This window comes from Artibeus jamaicensis, unplaced genomic scaffold, assembly GCF_021234435.1.
Source record: "Artibeus jamaicensis isolate MK-2021 breed Jamaican fruit bat unplaced genomic scaffold, CSHL_Jam_final scaffold_614, whole genome shotgun sequence".
Taxonomy (NCBI): domain Eukaryota; kingdom Metazoa; phylum Chordata; class Mammalia; order Chiroptera; family Phyllostomidae; genus Artibeus; species Artibeus jamaicensis.
Window position 1 is genome coordinate 7402514 of NW_026522050.1, and position 20733 is coordinate 7423246.

A 20733-nucleotide genomic window follows, 5' to 3' on the forward strand; every position below is an offset into this window, starting at 1 on the left:
TTAAAATAAAAACTTTCATACAAATGCATTTGCATGAATGCCTTATACATAAATGTCACATATATAGCTTTATGGACCCCCAACTTCAAATAACATATTAAATGATCCTAGAAAACCATGAAGGGCTATATGAATGTTTTATGAGGTTCTCAGCATTGGTGGTGGTGATGTTATTTTTTCATTCTAAAAGGCAAACCATTATATGAATTTCTTTTCATAATTTTCTATTATATAATACATGTTTTTGTTTGCTCCCTTCACAGATATTGGAACCATTCATTTATTTGATTTTGGCCGTCACTGAGAGAAAAGGATTTTAAGCTAGCTGCTATGTAAGTACATGAGTTAATATTCATAGAGCATTCAGCTGTCCCATTGTGGTGCTTAGCTTACTAGCCTGTAGTTATCTCAGTGTATAAAGCAACCCCCCCAAATTAAACAATTTTATTTGTAAATGAAGATGTCCTATAGTATACCGTATTTGTTTTCCAGATAGGACATTTTACAGCAAGTTAGGGAAAAAAGATCACCATGAGTGATCAGTAATTATGGTCTGACTTTACCATTATGTACCTGCATGTACAGTTTGAATAAAATGGAAAACAGCTGGTTTCACATATTTCCCTTCTCTAGAATACCTTCAGGAAATTTTCTGTTTAATGTCTAAAGAATATCCTTAAAGATATTTTTTAAGATATTGGAAAATCCTTCAAGCAAAGGAGGAAATTAGTCTGATTATTAATGATTCCCTCATTATCATGAAGGCATCCTTTCTAAAATTTTTCAGGGTAAGATCTACCTGAGAATTAGTGGCCTATTTGTGTGAAATGGTGACATGATGGCATTCCATCCTGTTCAGTTTCATGTGTGGTAATGTGAAATGGGTCCAGGAATAGGGAAATGGTTCACACCAGCAATCTCCAACTTTTTTGGCACCAGGGACAAGTTTCATGGAAGAAAATTTTTCCACAGACCAAGGTTGTGGTGGGAGGGAGACAGGAGGCAAAATTCATATGGTGATAGCAGAGGCATCCAGGGACCAGAAGGGGGGAGATTGGGGACCACTGACTTAGACTAACTACTGTGAGAGTGGAGGTGATCTAGTACTAAGTTCTTTCTCTGTGGTGTCATCCAGTGTTTAGTTTTCTTCTGAACAATATCAGACTGAAAGAGTACAGGCTAATTTCAAGATCATGCATCTGTCAGTTTTGTTGAACAACTCAATGTGATATGTTTTGTTTGAAATGTATTTTATTTGTTTTCTGTGCAACAAAGAGACCAAGTTAAAATATATTTTATCATTTATAAATTTTATTTGTATCTCTCTATTTTTGTGTTTTGTGTCTAGATATCTTTAAATATATGTTTATTTCTACTCATATGCAAGAATTATAATGTCAACAATTGTCCAGACATAACTAACTTAGATGTTCACATGGCTTTTAGGTTAGTTTACACAATAACCAGGTATATGTACTATAACATGTCATTCTTCTCAGCCTTTTTCTTCTATTGTAAAACAGAGGGTTCCAATTGACTAAACCCAAAGGAATCCAATTTTGGGGACCCAAGTTTTAATAAATTCATATAGATATCATTATCAAAAGCACTTGCTTATAGATTACTTTAGGGCACATAAGGTATAAAGTTAAGGAAAACATTTCATTTCTAGAGCCCTTTTCACAGCATCCTTCACCTCTTTGTTTCTCAGGCTATAAATCAATGGGTTTAACATAGGAATTACAAGGGTATAAAAAACAGATACCACCTTTTCTTGTTCTAAGGAATATTGGGAGCTTGGTTGAATGTAACTGAAGCTTATAGAGCCGTAGAATAAAGTCACAGCTGTGAGGTGGGATGCACATGTAGAGAAGGCTCTGTGTCTACCCGCTGCTGAGCGGATCCTTAGGATAGCAGCGACAATGAAGATGTAGGAGACCATCACAGTCAAGAAAGTGATCATGGCAATAACGCCAGAGAAGATTAACAGCAACAATTCATTCATGGATGTGTCAGAACATGAGAGCGTCAACAGCGGGGGAAGGTCGCAGAAGAAGTGATGGATGACATTGGGACCACAGAAAGACAATTTCACCAAGCCGATTGTGTGTGTCAGCGAGTTGATTAAACCTCCTACACATGATCCAACGACCAGGGCAACACAAACTATTTTCGTCATAGCCACTGTGTAAAGTAAAGGGTTCACAATGGCCATGTAGCGGTCGTATGCCATTGCTGCCAGCAAGAAGCCCTCAGTGGTAAGGAGTGACACGAAAAAAAAATATTGCACAATGCATGCAGAAAAAGAAATTGTATCCCATTCAACACAGAAGTTCAGCAGCATTTGGGGTGCAAAGACTGAGGAATAGCAGGCATCAACAAATGACAGGCAGCTTAGGAAATGATACATGGGTGTTTGAAGTTTGGGAGTTATGTGGATTAGAAGGAGCATTCCTAGATTCCCCACCAAAGAAACCATGTAGATGAGCAGAAACAACACAAAGAGGAACACTTTCAGTTCAGCACGATCTGTCAGCCCCAAAAGGATAAACTCAGTGACCACTGTAAAATTAACATCAGCCATGTGCTGTTTTTCTTGGAACCTGTTAATGATAAGAAGATGGGAGTAAATGGAGAATAACCATTCTACACCATTGAGACTACTTGCAGTTCCTAACCAGGTTGTGTGGCTTGAGTTCTTGACTTCTCGGCTCTGGTTGTTTTATCTGTAAAATTAGAAATTTTTAACTGGAAAGTCTCTAGTCTTTTCAAGCAGTGTTTATTTTCCTGTTCTGTAAGGAAATTAATTCCATGGTGAAAAATAAAAACATTAATGTTCCAGCTTCAGGGTGCATTTAAAATGCTGGTTTTAATGTGAAGGGGGGGAATGAGTAAATTTCATTCTAAAATATATAAAGAAATCCAGTTTAGAAAGCACACTATTCAAAATTGATATTTTAATCTATGTTACCATGAAACTCTTTTGAACTCCCTATTTCGGATGTAAAAGTACTTGATGTCAAATATATCAAGATGGAAAAATAAACTGTACTGTGGAATTTGAAGCAAGATATTCTACCTATGCCTTTCTGTTTTGTTGATACTCCACATTGTTTAAACTTGATGTAACGAAAGGCAGAGTCCTGACTTCCACCACCTCTGAGCCACCCTTAGAAATTGGCCAGAGGCACTGGCTTTGGAGAAGACTGCTAGCTGGGAAAAGGGAGAGGGCACTCTGAGATGGGATATGGAGCACAGTGGATAACAAGAGTCTATAATTGGTCTTTCATATCCATTGGAAATACCACTCTGAAACTCAGGAAACGGAGTCTAAGCTTTTTCTGAGAAAAAGCAGAGCAAACCCATAAAATCAAATAAATCTTTTTTTATAATATATATTTTTTATTTTATTGATTATGCCATTACATTTGTTCTATTTCCCCCCTTTATTCCCCTCCCCCCTTCACACCCCTCCCCCACCATTCCGCCTTTTAGTTCATGAACATGTGTCTCAAGTTCTTTAGATTCTATATTTCCCCTACTATTCTTACCCTCCCCCTATTTTCTATCTACTGTCTATGCTATTTATTTTCTGTACCTTCTCCCCCCTTCTCCTTCTCCCACTCCCCTGCTGCTAACCCTTCACGTGATCTTCATTTCTATGGTTCACTCCTGATCTAGCTGTCCTCTTAATTTGCTTTTGTTTTAGGTGTGGTTGTCAATAACTGTGAGTTTGCTGTCCTTTCACTGTTCATCTTTTTTATCTTCTTTTTCTTAGGTAAGTCCCTTTAACATTTCATATAATAAGGGCTTGGTGATGATGAACTCCTTGAATTTGATCTTATCTGAGAAGCACTTTATCTGTCCTTCCCTTCTAAATGAAAATGACCAAACAGAAAAATATGAAGAAACAAGAATTCAAAAAAATGAGGAGAGGCTTAGGAACCTCTAGGACATCTTTAAACGCTCCAACATCTGAATTATAGGAGTACCATAGGGAAAGAGGAACCAGTAACAAGTGGAAACCTTATTTGAACAAATAATAAAAGAGAACTTCCCCATTCTGGCAAAGAAAATAGACTTCCAGGAAATCCAGGAAGCTCAGAGAGTCCCAAAGAAGTTGGACCCAAGAAGGAACACAGCAAGGCACATCATAATTATATTAGTCGAGATTAAAGTGAAAGAGAGAATCCTAGAAGTAGCAAGAGATAAGGGGACAGTCACCTACAAAGGAGTTCCCATAAAATAAAGTAAATCTTTAAAACGTAGGTACTTCCTCATAATTTTTATGTTGCAATCATTTCTTTAAATATGCAATGTCTTTCCTACTAAGTCAATGTAAATTTGTTGATTTTTATTTCATTTTATCTGAATAACTTAACTATATTTTCACATTTATATCAAAATAGAAATAAATACTTTATGGTAGCTTTACCTCCATTAAATAAAAGATGATGATTTTGGTGGCTTCATTCTTTCACTTATGAGACATAGACACTACTTTTGAGGACAGTAAGTAAAACTCATAAAAGAGCCCATTGCCAGATTACCACAATAATAATAAATGAACAGATGACTATGTTAGACTTCATTGCTGACAGGTGAGTAATCCCCAAGGAAATAAGTAGTTATGTTGGATTTCAATTAATCCTTTAGTGTAGGGGACCAATTTGTTTTGGTCTGGCAAATGTGACTCATCTCTGTATGGAAAACCTACAGAAGCGAAGTGGTGGGCAGGAGCCAGACCTTCAAACTGAATTTTCTTGTGAGAATCAGGCCTAGAAGGTACATACGGATTGTTATGGCTTGCTCTTGCTAAAACAACAAATGTGTACTGTCTATCTTCAAGGTAATGTCCAAAGCATGTATGAGTTTTCCCAAGGAGAGAGCTAATCAGCTCCTTGCCATTCCCCTCTGCATGCTATTTTCATCTTGATTGTACCTAAAATATAGATAACAATATTCCGTGTAATAGATAATAAATCTTTCTCTGATGTAAGACCTGAGGAAAACAATAAAAGCCTGTCTAGGCAAGGGTCCAGGTGCTCCCCTCTTGAGGGAGTGGCCGAGGCACCCATAGGCACTCTGGAGAGTAGCCCTGCCGTTCCCTTTTTCTCCACAGAATTTTCATGGCCTATGCATTTATTCTCATCATCAGCCACAACAGGCAGACTATGCTGGCTGGAGTCTGCCACACTTTAGGAAAGAATATTTAAAATTAAATTAAAACATTGCATTTCCATTGTTCCATTAGAATTTGCAGAACAATTTTGATGTTAATGTGGAAAGTTGAAATAGTGTAGGATGAGGAGTAGGAATAAGTGGCCAAATTACAAGTGGATCCCACTCCTCGTCATTTTAAGTGTTTATCAGATTAAAAGCTGAGCATCATTTTTCTTTCCCATCTTTATTTTTTTTGTGTGTTTTTAACTGATTTGCAAGATGTATGTGCATGGGATATTCAAATAAGTTAATAGAACTTACCAGTGGAAGAACAAGTATCCAGCACCTTAGCTCATGTAAAAACCTCATGATCTCTCATCCCCATGTTTTATTTCTAACACATTACCTCCTAAACAAAGACAAAAACAAAACACAAAAACAACAATTCAATGTATCTGATGTTTATGGTCATTCAGAAATTAAGTGAATGATAGGAGTTGTAAGTAGCAGCATTGAAATTCCACCTTCTTTAATATATGAGAACCAAAGGCGTAAACCTCCAGGGTGAGAAAGCAAGCATGAGGTAATCAAAATACAATCATCTCAGAAGATAGATTTGGATAACACATTCAGTTCTGTATTTACCTTAGTCTAAGGGGAGTAGGGTCCCTGGGGTTAACCTTCTGATTAAAAGGATATGTTGAATGTGTTCTGTGCTTCTTGAGGGATTTAAGAAAATCTCAAGAATTTAATGACTCCCTTAAGACATTTAATTTCTTGAATATAATGATACATAGAAGAAAATATGGGGCAAGGATAAGTAAAAAACAGCCTATAAAGTCTCTGAAAAATGCAATAGAACTAGTAGTGATGCCTGCTTTGTGCTTTAGAAGGGGAAGCTTTTCAGAACACATGATCTGGGCTACATTGTCAAAAGCACACAAACACGCACACACGCAAGCAAAATCAAAACCCAAACATGCATAGCATTTCAGGTAGTGGAGTAAGACCTGATCAAAGCAATGCTATTCCAGTATTTCCTTGGATTTTGAGAATGGCAGAAAAGAAAATTAAACCTATTGCTTCCATAAGACTGACTTGACTGAATCTGGGAGTCTATCTCTTCAATGTTTACTTCTTCACTCTAGCACATGTTTGCTGACAGAGCATTTGGGGATTTTTGCCTTTACCCTAAAATTAGTTAAGGGATTCAGGTAGCAATATTTCTCACTGTTCTCTTACATTTTTTATTTTTTATTATAAAAAAATGAAATTTCCCCTTAAATCCAAATTTCCTAAATCCCTAAATTATAAGCAAATGGGACAGGTGATAGAAGTAAGAATTAGTTTATTTTCTAAGCATATGTTAGGTCAAATTGTGATATTATTTTAAAAGGCCTGCTGCATTTCAAGTACCTGGTGCATAGTGTTTCTTTTAAAGCATATAATTCACTCCCAGTCTATATATAAAGAATTACATAAGAAATATACATAATTAATATAAAGAGATTAAATGCTCAGACCAATATTTATTTTCTCCTAGAAAATTATAAATTAAGTACAAAAAATTACATAAAAACAAAGTATGTAGAAATTCAGTTGAAAAGAAAACATCAAATAATTACATTTAAAAAGTACATATCAGGTTCTTTATCCTCTGTAGGTCTATGATTTCTTTGAAGTACATGCAATACCATGTTTAAAAGAATATTTTTAGAAAATGTCTTCATATCACTCATTAGATACCCAAATATGTCCCCAAACTAAAACCTAATGACTTTACTAGCAACAAAACTGATGTTAAATAAAACTGATATTGAATAAAAAAATCAGGAGGCTGGGATGGGAGAAATAGACAGAAAACTGTACTTGAAAAATAACTAAATAAAAATTAAAAAAAACTAATTATTATGTAATGTAAAACAATAAGCAAATAATTACAAAATATTTATTTGTGCAAAGCACTGGGAAACTTTAACTGTTACTTTCTAATGAACTTTAATAAATTCTTCACATAAACTAAAAAAATAAAAATAAAAATATTATATTTAGATTACTTATAGTTCTGTAATTGAATTTTACATATAAAAATTTTATTAGTATTATTTAAAAGGAATTGGCATATATTTGTTAATATGCATCCCTCACATTGCAGGGTCATTTACAATAGCCAAGATCCAGAAACAGCCCAAGTGCCCATCAGCAGATGAGCAGCAGAAAAGCCATAATACATTTACACAATGGACTACTACTACTCAGGTACAAGAAAGAAGGGAACCTTACTTTTTGCCATAGTCTGGATGGACCTGGAGAGCATTATGCTAAACAAAATAATTTAGTCTGAGAAAGACAAATACCATCTGACTGAAACTGCAAAAGACACGGGCGTTTCTGCTGCCTCTTAAACCCAATAAGCAGACACAGGAATTGAATCTTTACCAGCACTTCATTCAGATGGCTGAGGATCTGAGAAGACAGTGTGTTCACACCCTAAAACAAATTGTCTTACATTTTCTTTCCAGGCCAACATTGTTTTATAATAGGGAGTAAACAAAGTGCGGTGAGGGGTTTTGAAATTCAGGGAGAATAGGTGGAAGAAACTGCAATATTTTCTTCCTGGGCAGTTAGCTGTTCCCAGGGGCAGGTGGTTGTCTGTCCCTCCCTGGAACACAATGGCCCTACGCCTCCACTTGCCCCCAGACAATGGTCTTTAATGGTGCCCCAGGAGCTTGGCTGTCCCTCCCAGGAACCAGAATGGGCCTTATCTGCAGTTTATGAAACAAAAATTTTAACATATGCATTACCTACTACACTTATATACTATTTACCTTAAACTAAAATGTTCCAACTTGACCTCACCTACATGTAGAATCTAATGAACAAAATAATTTACTCACACATCTCTAAAGGTGGATGAAAATGGTGCAGGCACTTTGGAGAACTGTTCGGCATTAAGGTGAATTGATGCCTGGCTTATGTCCCCGGACTTCTACTTAGAGATGAGTGTGTCTGTCCACAAACATACAGAAACAAAAATGCTCTCTGTTGAGGCTAATTTTTTTAGACTGTATGTGCTGCCTAGGATCTGCGTTATAATTTCCAATAGAGGTGGTTGCTGTGAATATTTCTGTCTTGCTCCCAAAATCAATCATGGGTGTGGTAATGCTGGATGTCTTATTAACACTGGCTATAACTTTAGCTTATATTTATATTCTACAAATATTTTGCTCAGTTTTTATCACTATTAAAACTTATATTAAAATTATAAATATTTTCTGCATCTCTTACGATAATTATATTCTTTTTCCTTTATTAAGTCAGTTAAAACTACCATCTGTTCCTGGAATAAGTCCCTCTTTATACTTACAAATATTTTCTCTAGAATTTTTGATTTTTCTGGTATAAGATACACTAACCCGTAATTATCTCTCTTTGTAATGTCCTTTTCAGGTTTTGAGATTAGTGTTTCAGCAGTTCCATAAAATCAGTTTTTCTTTTCCTTTCTTTTCTCTCTGAAAGAATCTTCAAATGATGTTTCTTATTGCCTATAGAGCACGAATACATCACCAGAGAAACATAAAAACCTGGTGTTTTCTTTTAGGATATGTTTTATCATTATAAATTCAGTATCTCAGACATGCTTAGGAATATTTAGATTTGTACTTGTTTTGGCAACTCTTGTTTCTCAAGTAGCTTTTTGTGTCAGCTAAGATCTCATGTTAGAAACTTTTTGAAATGTTTTAAAATTTTTTTTCTTTTATTTTCAGAGAGGGTAAGGGAGGGAGAAAGAGAGGGTGAGAAACACCAATGTGTGGTTGCCTGTCACATGGCCTCCATTGGGGACCTGGCCTGCAACTCAGGCATGTGCCCTGAATGGGAATTGAACCTGCAACCCTTTGGTTCACAGGCCTGCGCTCAATCCACTGAACCAGACAGGCTAAACTTTTTAATAGTGATAGAAACTCTAATGGTATTTTCCTTTTCATAATGGTATTAGTAATTTGTTTTTACTCATTTTTTTCTGATCCATTTTGCTACAGTTTTATCACTTATAATTCTTTTAAAAGAATGACTTTATTGATTTTCTCTTATTATGTAATTTCGAAATTATGTTCTATTTTAATTTACTTTTTCTTCTTACTTTATTCAATTTGATTTATTTCAAAAACTTTCCATATTGATTTTTTGAAGAACAGTTTATTTGTGAATATGTTTATTTATTTCCAAACTTACGAAGATTGATTACTTGGCTTTTCTTATTTAAATTTACTGTGATCAAAATAAATAAATAAACAAATATACTGTGATCAGAGAAAGAAATTTATAACACTACAATAGTCAAGTTTTAATGTTTCATATGCATTTAGAGAATGAGTGTTCTGTAGTGTGGCATGGTGGTCCATGTACTTCAAATGGGTCAATTAAAGTGCTCGTGCTGTGATTTTATTTTTATTGGCTTGATATTTCAGTTACTCAGAGAGCCTTTTTAAAACCTCCAGTTAGATCTATGAAATTTATTATCTCACTTTCATCAGCTTTCTAAAAGTATTTTAAAGCAAATTAATAGGTAAATATAAATTTAGAATTGTTTATATTTTAACACTAAGAATTATCCTTTTTTAAAATAATAATAATTGTCCCTTTATGTTTTTTCCTTCTTTTTTAAATACTGCATAGAGATTTTCTATTTTTTTATTTTCGCATAGTGTATCTCTGATTATTTTTACTGTTGTTCAAACACAATTGTCTCCACTTTCCCTCCACCCTCAATCCTACCCCCCTTTGTCTTTGTCCTTGAGTCTTTTATACATGTTCCTTGAGGACCCTTTCCTTCTTTCTTCCATTATCCCCCTCCCCCAGCCCCTCTGGTTATTATCGGTTTGTTCTTTATTTTAATGTCTAATCAACAAAACAAAATAATCCCCATCATGTTTGATTTTTCAAATGTGAACCAGTGACACCAGCTTTCCCTACGTAACTGTTTCTTTCTTTTCACTTTCTATCTGCCTGTGTCCTTGTATCTCTTATAAACAGTAGATATTGGCTGTCAGTTTAGGCCATTTGCTCCCACCCTGCTGCAGGGCATATTTGACAAAGTCTACAGACATTTTTTTTAAAAATATTTTATTTATTTATTTTTTAGAGAAAGGGGAAGGGAAGGAGAAAGAGTGGGAGAGAAACATCAATGTGTGGTTGCCTCTCACGTGTCCCCTACTGGGGATCTGGCCTGCATCCCAGGCATATGCCCTGAATGGGAATCGAACCGGTGGCCCTTTGCTTCACAGGCCTGTGCTCAATCCACTCAGCTACACCAGACAGGGCTCTACAGACATTTTTAATTGTCCTCAGTGGGGAGGAGAGATGTTGTTGACATCTCGTGTTAACCTACAAGGAACAGGATGCCCATATCACAAAAATTATCTAGTCTAAAATGGCAATAATGACAAGATTAATAAACCTTGACTGAGTTTGTTAATCTTTGTTTTTATATGTAATAATTGGCAGACCTGATTGTTCATGGAACATCTCTCTGTTAGGTTTATGTTTTTCCTTCTGACCTTTATTCCTTCCTTACAGTGCACTATTAAATTAATCAACATGTCACTATTAAATTTGATCTCAGCCTTTTATCTAGGTATTTGGTTAAATCTTTTATTGCTTGCAAGATAAATTTTAGTATATCTTTTTCTTGTTAGAGTTTTTTTAAAGAGGATCCAAGATAGCAGCAGAGTAGGTGAAAGTTATACTCACCTCTTTCCAGAACTAACCTGGAATTAAAACTAAAATATAGAAAAGTCAACCTGAAAAACCAACTGAAATCTAGGTGAATGGTATCTTTCTAAAAATAGTAATTTACCACACCTAACATTAGAAAAAGCTTTCAATAGTTTATTTATTTTTTTCTATTATTTTTGTCATTTTCATCCTATATTTTGCTTCACGAAGTTAAAATTCCCTTGGAAAATTAATTTTGGTGTGGCTTTAATCAATAAATAGTTTTAAATTTATTTTCTATTATATTTGACATACAATATTACATTAGTGTTACATTCATAACATAGTGATTAGATAGTCATATACTGTAGTAAGCGTAGCACCCATTTATCAACACACATAGTCATTGTATTACTGACTTTATTCTTTATGCTGTACTTCATATCCCATGCCTTACTTTATAACTTGAAGTTTGTACTTCTTATTCAGTCAATATTTTTAATATTTTTGCATATTTACCTTTGTGGATATTTTTCTTCATTATATTCTGCATTTACATTGGAATAGTTTATTTATGGGTAAAACTTTTTTTGCTACTTCTTACTATATAGTCAGAAAGATTCTTTCAGCTTTTGCCTTTTGATAATATCTTTCTATTTCCTACCTATTTTAAAAGATTTTCCTCCTGAAAATAGAATTTTCAACATTTACTTTCTTTTCCTTTCATGCTTTAAAAATGTCAATTCATTTGTCTCACATTTTATGATGTCTTTGAAAAACTGACCCTACGTCTTACTGTTTTTTTGTTTTGTTTTGTTTTGTTTTTACAATGAAGCATCTGTATGTGGGTTTTTCTGCATTTGTTGACTTTGGATATTTTGCCCTTCTTTTATATATCTGTTGAAGATTTATCAGTTTTGAAAAAAAGTTAGTCTTTTTGTCTTAAAATATTCATTGTATCTATTCTCTCTTCTTATTCTGTGACACAAACTACATGTATTTCATACCATTTGACTATATCACACATGTATGTCTCATACTCTGCTTTATGTTCTTAATGTTTCTCTTCTCTGTGCTTTAGTTTAGATTAATTTATATTGGCATCTGTTTGAAACTGTTAATCCTGTCTTATGCTTTGTCTGATATACTCTAAATTTTTCTTTTGAGTTCTTATTTTCAGCTTTTGTGGGATTTTTTCATAACACCATTTGTATCTGTTTTTAACAGCTTTAATAGATACAGTTGATGTTCAAAAAAACCACACATATTTGATACATAGAATTTTGTGCATTTGGACATATGCACACACCTGGGAAACCGTCACCAAAGTCAAGGTGGTAAACACAGACATCACCTCTAGAAGTTTCCTCATGTTTCTTTGTTTTGTTTTCTTGGTGTAGGAATACTTCCTATGAGATCTAACCTTTTCTATAATGTGTAACATTTTAAGTACACATTATAGTATTTTTAATGATGGATAGTGCATTATACTGCAGATCTCTAGAAATTGCCCATCTTGCATAACTGAAACTTTATACTCATGGAACAAGAGCTCCCTCCCCCACCACGCAGAGTTACTTACACTTTATTGGCCTCTGCAGCACTCTTAACAATAGTCAAAATATGGAAACAGCCCAAATGATCATCATCAGGTGAAAATGTGGTATATTCATACAATGAAGTATTAGTCAACCTTAAAAAGGAAGGAAATTCTGCCATTTGTAATAACATGGATTAACTTAGAGGACATTATGCTAAGTGAAATAAGCCAGTCACAGCATGCTTCCACTTAGCAGAGGTTTCTAAAACAGCAAATTCATGGAAGCAGATTATAGAGTGCTTCTGTTTAAATTTACTTAATTCTCTCTTGAAGTATTTCATCTTAGAATGTTTTCTCTTTGTTCTTTAAATTCTTTAATATGTTAATCATAGTATTTTTTAAGTTTTTTTTCTAGCTCTCCATATAGCTCTTCTATGCTTTGTGGGTTTTTTGTAGTTTTTTATACTTTTTGACTCTTGCATATGAACACAAGTTTCACAGAACCTGGAGATGATGTTAGTTTCCAAGGGGGAGTGTTTCATTTTCTCTAAAAAGGCACTGAGGAAGAGATGGTAGGTAAATAATCAGTTACTAACTGAACTGACACTGCACTTTGCAGTCAGAGTTCATTTTTCTTCTGGCTTGTCCCTGTTTCAGTTGTGCAGATTTCCCAAGGTGCTAAGAGGTGGGTCTCTCTCTCTCTCTCTCTCTCTAGCTCTCACTTTCCCTTTTCGCCTTCCCTTAAAAACTTCAGAAAGTTTGGTTTTAACTCTTCAGAGGTGTGAACTTAGCCTCTTGCTTTGTAGATCTCCAAACTGCAGCAAATGCCTTGAAGGGCTGGCCTTGTGCATCATCCAAGCCTTTCCCTGTGGTAGGACATCACCAACCAAGTCCATACAGTTGGAAGATTTCACTCTGTCTTTCCAGCTCAGTCTGAATATCTAGAGTCTGAACCTTCTTATGCTTGCTAAAGAGAGTTCTAGTGCTTCTTTCTCTGCCGAACTTAGAGCAGGATCAAAGTCCTGCAGATGTTTTCAGGATACCTACATTACGTTTGTTGCTGACTCACCACTAGCAGGACTGTGTGTCTTCGAAGCACAGCAAAAGTGCAAGGAGATTTCAGCCTACCTCTGTGGCCCAAACCAGGTTCATGCACTCTCCACTCACTTGCTTCCCTCCAATTTCTTGTGGAACAAAATAACTGTGTGTTTAAGGTTCTATATGTAATCCAGTCTACCTTTGAGCCTACATAACTGCTTACACACAGCTCTGCTGTTTTCTTTTTTCCCAAGAGCAGTCACAGGGCACAAATTCAGAATCAGTAGGTCCTTTTTTTAGTAGATCAAATGATTTAATATTTGTATTGGTTGGGACACCACCCAAAGTCCCTCCCTGATTTCAAAAGAAGTTCTCCTTTTAAGTCTGTCCATCAATTATCTATTGTCTGTCTATCTATCTATCTATCTATCTATCATCTATCTATTTATCTATCTAATCTAATATCTGTGTATCTATCCATCTATCTACCTACCTACTGACCTACCTACCTATCAACTAGCTATCCATCCATCTACCTATCACCTGTAGATGGACTACCTACCATCTACCTACCTACCTACCTACCTACCATCCATGGTCTGTCTGTCTCTATTTATATGTTTATTCCAGGTCTCTCTGGCCCAGAATATGGCTAATGCTCTAAAAGGAAATATCATAACATATGAAGAAACCTACAAAGTATCTTCCAAAAGCTCTACTGGTTTCTGAGAGCTTGCAGAAATCTCCATGCACCACAGACCTGACTTTTTGAGAGTGCCTGGAATCAGTGAGATAAAAGTCAGCTCACTTCTCCATGTTCAGACCTCCCTGAGTCCTAAACCACCCATTTTTGTAATAGCTACTTTATTTTATCAACAGATAAAATCTGTCTCATATCTTGTTTTCCTTGGTAATTTTGCACAAATGTGATTTTAATTACAAGCTACCCCATCTATCCAAAAGTAAAAATATTTTATCATTTTATAAGCCCTTCCCCTATGTTTTCCTAACTTTTTGTCTGAAATATTTTTATTGTTTAGTTTTTACAGTTGCCTTAATTTTTTCCCTTTGCTCTGCTCCACTCAGCCTACCACTTACTCCTTCAGTCAGTGTCCACTCTGTTGTCCATGCCCATGGATCATTAATACATGTTCTTTGACTAATCCTTTCCTCTTTATTCTGCCATCCCCCTCTTCTCTCTCATAGTGGTCAGTCTGTACCACGTTTCTGTGTCTCTGGTTCTGTTTTGCTCACTAGTTTATTTTGTTCATTGGACTCTGGTTATAAATAAGATCACATGGTATTTGTCTTTCACTGACTGGCTTATTTCACTTAGCATAATAGTTTCTAGTTCCATGTATGCTTTTGCAAAAACATTTTAAACTTACAGAAGAGATTTAAGAACAATACAAATTTCAAAATAGATAACTATCATTCATGTCTCACATTTTAGGTAGGTAGATAGCTTGATTATAGTTCAGTTTTGATCCTATGTCTCTGACACAAATTTAAAGAAAGTGTCTATTTGCAGGTTAACATTATGTCTGAAAAGGTCATAGACAAAAACAAGTGAAGTTGAAGCTGTTTTCCACATATTGACCTTCTTGCTGCATCTTTCACATCCTTATTCCTTAGGCTATAAATCAGTGGGTTTAGCAAGGGGATCACGAAAGTATAAAACACAGCAGAGACTTTCTCCTGTTCCAGAGAATACTGAGAGCTTGGCTGGATGTAACTAAATGTTCCAGATCCATAGAATAAGGTCACAGCAGTCAGGTGGGAGGCACAAGTGGAGAAGGCTTTGCACCTCCCCTCAGCTGAGCGAATTCTCTGGATGGCAATGATGATGCGGGTATAGGAGACCATGATGATGATGAAAGTGAACACTGCAGTGACCCCAGAAAAGATCAAAAGCAGCATCTCATTGTTACGTGCATCAGAGCAAGAGAGCTTCAGAAGAGGGGGGATGTCACAGAAATAATGATTCACAATGTTCGGACCACAGAAGTCCAGTTGGAGCAGCTCTATTGTTTGTGTCAGTGCATTAATCAACCCACCCAAGTAAGATGCCAGGACCATCTGAATACAAACTTTTTGGGTCATAATGACTGTGTACAGCAAGGGATTAGCTATTGCTACATAGCGGTCATAAGCCATCATAGACAGGAGGATGGCTTCTGTGGTTACATAGACGGCAAAAAAGAAACTCTGTAGAACACAGCCAGAAAATGTGCTGGACTTGCGTTTTGATAAGAAATTGACCAGCATCTTAGGGGTAAAGATGGTAGAGTAGCAAATATCACAAAAAGAGAGGTTGCTAAGAAAGAAGTACATTGGAGTATGAAGCTGGGCATTTAACCTGATCAAGGCAATCATCCCCCAATTACCCATCAGGGTCATGAAATAAATAAGGGTGAAAAGCAGAAAGAGAGGAATCTGCAAATTAGGATTTTCAGTTAAACCCACCAGAAGGAATTCCTTGACACCTGTGTGATTCCAGCCTGCCATGCTTGCAGGTTTATTCAGCTCTTTAGTTGCAGAATAAAATAATATCACTAAGATGAAAAATAAATGACATCTTCCTCCATGATCCAGTATCCATAATAGCAAGGAGCATTTGGGTTTACCCTGTAGTTAGATAAAGAAAATAAATTAACTTCAAGCAGTGGACTTTATATGTATTAGATAACTCATCTATAATGATTAACCCCACTGGAACTACAGTTATTTTATTCCTCGTTTCTCCATTTCTACAACATAAAATTGGGATAAAGAAATTTTTAGATTACAAAAGTATTAATTGTTGAAACTGATATTCCTACTCAGATATGCCTTGTGCCAGGCCTCTGGCTCATTCTATGGTATTTACAAGTCCTCTGATGAAATGAACTACAAACTGAATGACATTCTGTGATAGCATTTATTTTTTGTTTTTCTGTGCTCAAATTCTTCCTATTTTTTACACCCAGTTTACTTATGAAACCAACTTTCACAGTACCCAACCCCCTCCTTTCTAAATCTCAAGCATCAAAACTTTTTTGCTTCACCTTCTGCTTAGAAGATCAATGACTCTGCTCTCTAAAGAGTTGAGACAGGAAGGGAAAAGGGGCAGAACATTTTTTTTATTTGCAATTTACTATTAAGGCCAATCAAAACATAGCAGTGTAATTTTACTTGAAAATTATTCCTTTTTCTACTTGTGTAACTTCACTCTCACATCTTCGGTTTTCATCAATATCAAAACAACAAACCCTGAAACCAAATGAAGAGAGGCAACGTGTTACTATGAGGTAACAGAACTATCTCTATCATGACATAACTATATTAAATATTTTCTGCTTTCAAAAAGGTAGGATTCAAGTTAGTTTCACTTGTTTTTTAATATGACATAATACTAATGCAACAATATTTATGGTTAAATAGTAATAAATCCATTCATGTATAATTTCATACATTCAGTCAAAATATATTGCTTAGTACTCCGTGCCAAAAAAAATGTTATGTTTGCTAGAGATGAAGCAGTGAATAAGAAGAATGTCATGCTTTCAAGCAAATATAAGAGCTTATATTTTATCAAGAAAATAGACCCTTATTGATGTACTGCCAACAATGATGATAAGTGCTGTGAAGAAGAGTAAAGAATAGGGTGGTAAATAGTAAGAAATGGTAGGTACTCCACCATGTAGTGTATTACTTTACTATTGCTATTATAACAAATCATCAAAAATTAGTGGCTTAAAATAGCAACCATGCTTTTTATGCAAGGCACTGTGTTAGACATTAGACACCTCAAGAAAGGATATGTGAGTTGTGCTCTCATGGAAACAGAAGTCCACTGAGGTCAGTGGACTGACCTCATTGGGGTTTCATTTGGGTGAGTTTGGGGTGTTGTCTTCAGGGTACTTTTAAATCAAAACCAAAATCTTTATTCTGTAAGTATATAAGCTTACCCCTCACAAACTGAGATTTATATATATATATTCATATATATATAGTTTATGTATAATCCTGTTTATTTTTTAGATCAGTGGATTTGAGAAGCACAACAATCCAAATTTAACTGTATTCTAGGAAAAGAGGGAAAAACTTATTGAAAGTGGCAAGAACTTTTTTTTAAGGAAACATTTTTAATGCCGTAAAGAAACCTGTTAATAAAACCAGAGTGTAAAAATATAAATTCATAGTTTCATAGCCCAGAAATATGCTCAATTTTAAAAAATGGAGGTAAAGGGAAATTTGTGTGTTTCTTAATGACACACTTTTTCTTCTGCAAGGCTCCTTAATGTAGTGGGAACACCACATCATGGGAGGATAGTAGAACTAGGCAGGATTGAGTTCCAATATAATTCTGCTCTTGATCTGCTGTATATTTGCTTATCTACAACAAATCATTTAAAAAATGAACACAACAGAGTTCATATAATTTTCCCATTGATCATTTAAAGAGAAAAGGAAAAAATTAAACTTCAATTTAACTACCATAGATTTCACATAATATATGTGAACTGACATGATATTGATGTACAAGACTCAGCAACAGCAGGATGCATCAGAAACAAATATGACTTCAAAAAGTTGGCAATACAATTTCTAGTAATAGCTTTATCAAGCTCATAATAGAAAACTATAAATAGAAAAAGTGTTACCAAGGATCAAGGTATAATTTCCTCTTATAATGTTAGAATTACAGCTAGAACACAGATTCATTTTATTACTAAATGCTGGGCTTTGATACCCCTCAATGTCACCTTCCTGATAAACTAAGAGGCTGCTTTAGAAGACTAGTAAGCATGAGAATTCTCTTAGGGAAACAAATACCTAAATCACATTTTAGTAGTGTAATAGTATGCTCAAATGCAATTTTTCCAACTTTCACTTTAATATCTCAAAATGCCAGGATGGAAAAAAGGTATTTGTTTAAAACATATAAAATTCATTTATAGTAATTTTTTTGATTTATGACTCCAAAGAGACATTTGAAAATACAGAATAATGAGTGATCAAGGACATAGTTACTGATAAGGATGTTGGTTGGAGAGATCATAAAGTGTATAGCATTTATCATTGTAGTGAAAAGTGAACACAACCTAATGCCTATCAACAGAGTTAATGATTTTCAATATAATGATCTTGCCATACTGTAGGTGCACAGTCATTAACCTGACTTGAATTTGCTATATGCTGTCATGCAGCTTGGCCCACAAAATATCGTTATGTTAACATAATACTTATAAATGAATTTATTTTAAATATTCATATATCCTTTAATGTTCATAGTATTGCTCATGTTATTTTAGAGTATTATATACAAATAAATATATAACTGATTGTTATATGAACTATGTTACATGTATGTAAATTTATAAGTACATAAACTTATACTTTAAAATAATGTATACTGAACAGTTTTATTAAAATTGTCTACATAATGAAAAACAAATGACAAACAGAAAATTGAGCAAACAGTAATCACAGATAAAATATTTAAAAACCCACCATCAACAACAACTTTGACATACCAAAAAATCCAAAACTACATAGCTTAGATAGTTTGACTTAAAAACAAAGCATGCTGATTTGAAGGCTGTTTTATTCAGGCACACCGGAGTTGTAGTGGGAAGAAATGGCAGCTGGTTGTGGCAAAAACAGTCTTGTGCTCAGAGAATGAGTGTCCATGTGCACACACAGGTTTGTTAGCAATAGGGCATAGTGACAGTTGGGGGGATTGAAAATAATTCTTAAAATATAACTAGTGGAATCATAAAATAAAACTAGATGTAAAAGATTTCCAAGAGCTATTATTATGTAAGATTGGAATGAAAAAAATTTCCTTGTAAAATGCTAAAGTGAATTACAGTTCTCAGCTATCCCATTTTCCATCTGAAATTTGCCATAAATATATGAGTAGCTTTAGACTCTATATAAACCAAGTATTAAATGCATAAAATGCAGACATTCACACATACACAAAGATTAAATAGAGATATTATGGAAAATTTTGCTCTTTTCACAAAATAAGAACATTTGAAAAAATAAACCTCAGGTTAGGAAATTTTCTGGCTTTTTGGGAACAGTAGTGAAATCATAATAGCTGGTAATAGGTTTTTGCAGTGTGGAGATAATAGGAAATATCAAAAGCCAAAATAGACCCATATTATCACTTCCTAAACATACTCACAATTCAGAAAAGGCAAGAGTAAGCAGAGTATCTAGAGAAGACCACGTTATCATGATTCTTTAAAGGGCTGATCACTGAGGGTAGACATTTTTATGTCTGCTTTCTTTTATTTTGGTGACACAACCTGTGTCTCTTGGTGTAGATGGAATCTCAGATGTCCACAGGTTGGATCATTAGCATCTTCTCTGCTATCTTGGGACTGGGGCTAATCAGAGTAGCAGGTTCTCTCAATAGTTATTCAGTAGATGGCTCTGCTTTCACTTTAATAAAATGTACCCCTTTCATAAATCAAGCAATTTTAAAAATGAATATGTTCTCTAAAAGTCAAACACCTTAGGTAAAGCACGATATAGAGAGACTAAATGCCATTGCAAAAACTAAAGAAATGTGTTCCAATCCTATGCATGCTGCTCAGACAAGTGTTTAGATGTTCTGATGATGAAATAAGTGAAGCTGTGTTCTTTGCTGTAAAGTGGGAGCATGCATGCACACTCTAGCTACCTCACTGATCCATTACAAAATTCATGTAAATTGTGCGTGACATCACACCCCAAATATTTTAACAATCATTTACATTAAAGTGCTATGATTATGCACACACATAGAATTAATTAAATTGTATACTCTCCTTTTGGAGAATTCATATAAAATGTATGTTTTCCTCTTGTCTAATAATTCCACAGGCATCATAGATCTGTGCACAGTGTGGAATTTTTGCATCTATTTCACATAGATGTATTAGTTTTTATGTAATTTTATATTTACCTCTTTTAAATCATGCAAATAATATAAACATTGTGTGTTTGGAAAGGGTTGTAGATGGCTTTGTACAGTTCTGCTCCTAATTCATTAGCATGTCTTAGGTATTTTAGCATAATAGAGAATATGTTATAATTAATATAAGCAGATAAATAAAGTGTGAAACCTTGGGTCAATCCAAATATTGTACAAAACTTTAAGAATTATGATATTATTATATGGTTGTGAAGATACTGATAAAACATTAACATGTCTTTAGATACAAAATGAGAGATATTACCATATCATAAAAAAACTTAATTAGAACTAATAGCAAAGTGTCACTTATAAGTTATGGAGT

At 34.7% G+C, this 20733-nt stretch overlaps 2 protein-coding genes across 2 annotated transcripts; both read right to left on the minus strand.

Annotated features, from left to right (window-relative positions):
• Nucleotides 1-1648: 1648 nt before the first annotated feature.
• On the minus strand, nt 1649-2584 carry LOC119054069 (olfactory receptor 1052). Its single transcript, XM_037151898.2, has one exon. The coding sequence runs from the start codon at nt 2582-2584 to the stop codon at nt 1649-1651; it is 936 nt and encodes a 311-aa protein (XP_037007793.2).
• Nucleotides 2585-14977: 12393 nt separating this feature from the next.
• LOC119054076 (olfactory receptor 1052) lies at nt 14978-15964 on the minus strand. Its single transcript, XM_037151906.2, has one exon. The coding sequence runs from the start codon at nt 15962-15964 to the stop codon at nt 14978-14980; it is 987 nt and encodes a 328-aa protein (XP_037007801.2).
• Nucleotides 15965-20733: the final 4769 nt, after the last annotated feature.